General features: G+C 49.0%; 1 protein-coding gene across 1 annotated transcript; it reads left to right on the top strand.

Moving 5' to 3' along the window:
* Positions 1–3,368: 3,368 nt before the first annotated feature.
* On the top strand, positions 3,369–5,702 carry EURHEDRAFT_447734 (protein phosphatase 2A regulatory subunit RTS1; the record flags this gene model as incomplete). The annotated part of the gene is made up of 6 exons (XM_040783691.1): positions 3,369–3,392; positions 3,576–3,884; positions 3,957–4,556; positions 4,607–4,960; positions 5,015–5,313; positions 5,369–5,702. 6 exons carry the CDS (start codon positions 3,369–3,371, stop codon positions 5,700–5,702), a joined length of 1,920 nt encoding a protein of 639 aa, XP_040642285.1.
* Positions 5,703–6,000: the final 298 nt, after the last annotated feature.

Here is a 6,000-nt window from a genome sequence, read left to right as displayed (position 1 = left end):
GTAGTTTCAGCTGTGGGAGAGACTGTAGTGTGCTGGGGAGGGCCATCAGGCCTTGCAGAGGTGACAGCTGCAGGTTTAGGTGCGGCAGCGTGGTTTCGGGGGGTGCTTTCATACTGGAAGCGTCGGCTCTCTAGGTTCTGCAGGAAGCGGGCCAGGGTCATATAGTCACCATTAGGCGGATCATGGTGTAATAGCATGGCTTTTAGTTCTCGGTTAATAGCTTGTTCCAGCATAGTTGGTAGTGCAGCTTCGGGCATGTCTCCTTCCATTGCTAAGCGTTGAAACTCGGCAAAGAAAATGCTGAACTCCTTATTCCCTTGACGCAATCGGTACAGGTCATTACGAGCATTTCGGGCGCGATTAGGATCTCCGAATGCGCGTTCAAGGATCTCCAAAACTTCACCATAGTCGGACAGCTGACAGACTCCATTGTGGATGTATGGCAAGATCTGGGCATAGGGAGTACCTTTCAAACGGTTTGTCACATAGGCCATGCGAGAATGTGAAGTCGGGAACCGATCATAGTTGACAATCATCTTCTCTTTGATCTGAGAGACAAAACGGCGGAGGTCCTTTCGGTCACCTTCAAACTTGTCAGGGTCGGGGAGTCGTTCAGAAAGCTGGGCGGAGGTGGCAGATGGGGAATCAGTCGACGCAGGCGCTCCCACTGGAGCAACTGCAGGCACTTCAGCAGTAGGTTCAGGAGTTCGGGCAGGTGTATTGACCGTAGGTGCAGCAAGTTGGACGGCCTGGTTCTTTTCTGCTAAGGCATTGATATAATCTTGTTCCTTCTCCTTCAGTTGTCCTTTTTGGTATTCGATAATCGCTTGCAAGGCCGCTCTGGTCTGCTGATGAGCAGACTCCTCTGCAGCCAGCTGCTGGCGCAGGTGGTCAGCTTCTCTTTGTAATGCCTGATTTTGGAGTGGGAGCTGGCGAGCTTGCTGCTGAGACTCGGCCAGGATAGGTTCAGTGTTCACGACGTATTCGTCTACGCGCCGGCAATAATCAAACCATTCAGCACCATGGGTAGTGACATGGGAAGTGAACTCTTCAGGGTCCGTTGGTAGGAACGGGGGGCGGGGGGTAGACTGGGTAGTAGACATCTCGACAGGCGTCAACTCCTAGTGGTAGGAGCTGCGTAATGTCAGGGTGCGGGGTCAGGTACGGATATATTAGGAATTGACGAACAGGTTAAGCTACAGGTCAGGCTATCTACAGATACATAGACAAGACGCAGCTCGAAGAGCTGCAACAGGATCGGCGTCGAGCACAGATAGATATCTTGTGTGGGTCACGTGCATAGTCACGTGTATACATCACGGCTGGCACCGTGACAGGAAGCCTGCCAAAACACTATATGAAAATGGAATATGTATAAAGTAAACAACATTGTACTCTCATAGGTTGATTGCTTGTCTAAATATATGCTAAGATTTCCCAGTATTATTCCTAGGCTTGGAAGTACGTTATCCCTTTCCTGCCTTTGGAAACTTCTGTCGGCCTTGCCCACCTCAAATATACCTTGCGATAAGGCATATTCAGCCAAAGGCTACACGTGTGGTAAGGACAGTAGCAACTTATCCTCTTATACCTCGTTATGTATGTACATTAGTTATGAACTATACCAATGTTTAAAAAAAAAAACCTCAATAACATCAATATTGAGGTTTTCAAGCCAGTAACTTGTATCTTTGGGCTTGAGAGGTGCACAAAATTTGGTAATATCACCATAATGCGAAATGCACATTTCGAAAATTACTTGCATGAGGTTTAAGCTGATTATTGTGGATTCTGCAAAGTCTATTTTCTATTTTCTTGAGGAGTCCTCGAACAAGCTGGTCCAGAATCCAGGCGACCTATTGGTCCGATGCTTGGACTTGGTACCGCATCTGGTAGTTACAGTTTCTAGGTTTTATAAGGTCATTCTAATTGAGCCAAAGAAGAGAAGACAAAGAACTCTGGAAGCTGTGTTTTGAAAGGATAAACAAAATGTACATGAAATCAATTTCTGGAGGTTTCGGTATTCAAGCCATGATGGGAGCACTTTCCAATATGAGATTATGGATGACTAAGGTGTAAATGTTGCGGGAGAGTGTATTTGCTTCTACCTGTTTAGTACAATTTATCAGTGGCTGCACTGGAGCGGCAACGCCAGGACGGAAATGCCACAAAAATATACCTTAAACACCACGACGTTCTGTGGCCTTTCCTGCATCACCCCGAGTTACTCCCTACTCTGTAGCGTATATGTAAAGGTCTAGTTTTCCATTTATTCATTCATTCATTCATTTCTTCTTTTCGTCTTATTTTTATATATTTCAATAAGGTAAAACTACTGTGACTCTTATGTCTGCACCCCAGGGATGTCCGCGACTGCACAGGACTCGAATAACACACAATCAGCAAAAAGCTCAAGACAGTTGTCTCTGTAACCAGTAGGAAAATGAGTACCAACAGGAATAGGAATCCTTCTGTGTAATGGAGGGAGTAGAACTGTAATCTGTACTCCGTGGTCAGTATGTACATGCGCACCAGAACCACCTCGGTCGCCTCACTCCCCTTCAAATCAAACAGGATACCAGAATTGCCTGGAATTAAGCATATCTTTGACTCTATAGTTAGTTCATCTAATTCGTGCATTCTTTCTCTCTTAAATCGCTGCCCATATTATTGCTTTCTCCCCGCCAGCTCCCCTTCCGCCAGCGGCTAAGCGACACGGAGTCGATCGCCCAAGCAGCAGACCAGAGCCAGGACCACCACCACCATCACTTTACTTCGACGACAACTACGGCGACTACCAACAACCCACACCGATAGCTACTTGCATTGGTATAGCATCATTATAATCATTATCGCCATTTCGCGTCTTTCTTTCCTCTTCAATTGTTCCCACCCCGAGGTAAGCCTCTCTCCCTCCCCCCGACATCATTCCTGGGGAACCAGCCTGCCGGTCGCTTTCTCCCTGAGATCTCGCTCTCTGCCTCTCATTCCAACCACCTTTTCCTTCAACCCCCCTCCCTTTCTATTCCCCCCCTCCACTTCGTCCCAACTCCCATCGCCTCTCGTTCCGTCGATCAAAAATACCCAAGCCAGTCAATCCCCCGCCAGTTCTCTGTTCAAACGGAGTTGGCCTCGATTCAACGGTCCCGCTGTCGTGTTTATCCGGTGTTGGTCGGCAAGTCGCTCATGTGGTCTTATTGTTTCAGGTCCTTATAAACACATTTCTCTTTTTCTCCGTCGTGACCATTCCTTGAATCGCCTTTTCCGTTGCTCACCTCTACATTCGCTCCTGCTAGTGTGCGGCGTCCGGCTGCACTGGCATCGAGAATTCCGGCCGAGTACATGTGGTTGTTTACATACCCGGCATAATGAAGGGCTTCAGACAAAGAGTGGTAAGTCCTGGAGTTCTTTTGTTCCCACCCCGTCCGCTCAGCTCTGTCGTCTGGTCGCCCTTTTTACGTGACAATTTGCGTTCCCCTTCCCCCTTTTCTGTTAACGGTGGGAATGGTGACCCAAGGCGACGAGCGGTGGAGGAATTGTACCGAATCCCGGAATTTCGAGTTAACATTTCCCAGCATGAGCAGTTGTCGCGGGCGAAAGACAACAAATCGTCGAAGAAAAAGGATTCCAGCCAGTCTCGAGACCAAGGCGCGCTCGGAATCTCCCAATCTGCATCTCCTAACCATGGCACTCCAACATCGTCAACGACTTCGGTGAATGATACAAAGGGAAGATCGCCAGATAATGCTGCGCAGGGACTATACCCCCCGGGAGCCCCTGGGTCGCATTATCTCCCCCAGGGAGGCCAGCCGGGGAATAATGGCCCCGCAACCCCAACCAAACAGGGTGGTGCTCCCAGTGTGATCATCAGCCCCAGTGCACCGGTAAGCGTACCTTTGGCCGCCGTTTCTATGTTTACTTTCTACAATTTACTGATCGTGAAACAATGATTACAGCACGCACCTCCGCCAGGTGCCGCCGAGACAATGCCGGGAGATTTGGCGCCTCCCCGGAAATCCAACGTTTTTGATCGCCTCCAGACAACACCCAAGGATATGTCGGAAGGGATCCGCACCCCCAAACGCCAGCACTCGTCGCGATTCGACATCTCTGATCAGCGCCAGAGGGAGTTGGAGAAACTGCCGGGATTCCACGAAGTGCCTCCCAATCGTCGCCAGGATCTCTTTATGCAGAAGATTGATCAATGCAATATCATTTTCGACTTCAATGACCCGACCGCAGACATGAAATCCAAGGAGATCAAGAGATTGGCGCTCCACGAGCTCTTAGACTACGTCGCCAACAACCGTTCGGTGATCACGGAACCAATGTACCCCCGGGTCGTCGAAATGTTCTCTAAGAACTTGTTCCGTCCTATTCCACCGCCCTTGACGCCTCAAGGGGAGGCTTTTGATCCCGAGGAGGACGAACCGGTGTTGGAAGTCGCATGGCCCCACATTCAAGTTGTCTATGAGTTCTTTTTGCGATTCATAGAGAGTCAAGATTTCAACACCAACGTTGCCAAGGCGTACATCGACCACCATTTTGTGCTTCAGGTATTCTCGTCCTTCAATCTGTCGAAAACTCTCATACTCACATGTTATAGTTGCTTGAACTGTTCGATTCCGAAGACCCTCGGGAACGCGATTTTCTCAAAACTACCTTGCATCGGATTTACGGTAAATTTTTGAACTTGCGGTCATACATCCGACGGTCAATCAACAACGTCTTCTTCCAGTTCACCTACGAAACCGAGCGGTTTAATGGTATTGCAGAGTTGTTGGAAATCTTGGGCTCTATCATCAACGGTTTCGCCCTGCCTCTTAAGGAGGAGCACAAGCTTTTCTTGACAAGAGTGTTGATTCCTCTCCACAAGGTCAAGAGTCTCAGCATGTATCATCCACAGCTGGCATACTGTATCGTGCAGTTCCTTGAAAAGGATTCGTCATTGACAGACGAGGTAAGCTATGAACATTCATTTCCCCGTCGCCAGCAATAAAACTAACAAATAAAGGTTGTCTGTGGCTTGCTGCGCTACTGGCCCAAGGTCAACAGCACCAAGGAAGTCATGTTCCTGAACGAAGTGGAGGACATCTTCGAGGTGATGGACCCAGCAGAGTTTGTCAAGGTCCAGGAGCCATTGTTCCAACAATTGGCCAAATCGGTTGCTAGTCCCCACTTCCAGGTCGCAGAACGTGCTCTTTACTTCTGGAACAACGAGTATTTCTGTAACTTGGTCAGTGACAATGTGGAAGTCATCTTGCCTATTATGTTTGCGCCACTATACGAAAACTCCAAGGGTCACTGGAACAGGTAAGCTTGGTTTGTAGCTTGTCTTGATTATGTACCGTTGCTGATACTGTTCCAGGACGATCCACAGTATGGTGTACAACGCCATGAAGATGTTCATGGAAATCAACCCGCAACTCTTCGATGAATGTTCCCATGAGTATAATGAGCGGATGAATACCGCTGAACAGCGCGAGCAGGCTCGACAGGACCGTTGGGCAAAACTTGCTGAGCAAGCCAAAGATCGAAAGAATGGCGTCCCACCACCACCGTCCAACACTGGAGAGATTCCACTCCAAATCGACGAGGTCGACGCGATCGCTCAAGATACTCAGAACCGTCTGAAATTGCAGGATGAATCGGGCTCGACTCCTGAGCGCAAGCCAACCTCGGTTAGTCCCACACACTCGTAAACACGGCGGCATACATCTTTGTGTTCCGGCAGGCGACTTAACTTTCCTTATCCTTCCTTTTGTGTGTTTGTCGTTTGCTAAGATTGCCGATCTGCCGTGTACAGCCAGCGTGATTCTAACGTGAAAACGTCCATTTTGCTCCAGAGACGTCGCCGCGGCTCCCTCGATGGTTCTTCTCGGAGGCGGCGAAGTGGTAGCGGCAGTGAGATTCGACCACGCATCTTTGATCGACGACGGTCGACTGGCTCCGGTATCGCCGTACAGTTTCTGACGCGAAGCAATTCTACCAAGAGTTAAG

The sequence above is a fragment of the Aspergillus ruber genome, assembly GCF_000600275.1.
Source record: "Aspergillus ruber CBS 135680 unplaced genomic scaffold scaffold00003, whole genome shotgun sequence".
In the NCBI taxonomy this organism is placed as follows: domain Eukaryota; kingdom Fungi; phylum Ascomycota; class Eurotiomycetes; order Eurotiales; family Aspergillaceae; genus Aspergillus; species Aspergillus ruber.
This window is presented reverse-complemented; position numbering and strand designations above follow the sequence as displayed.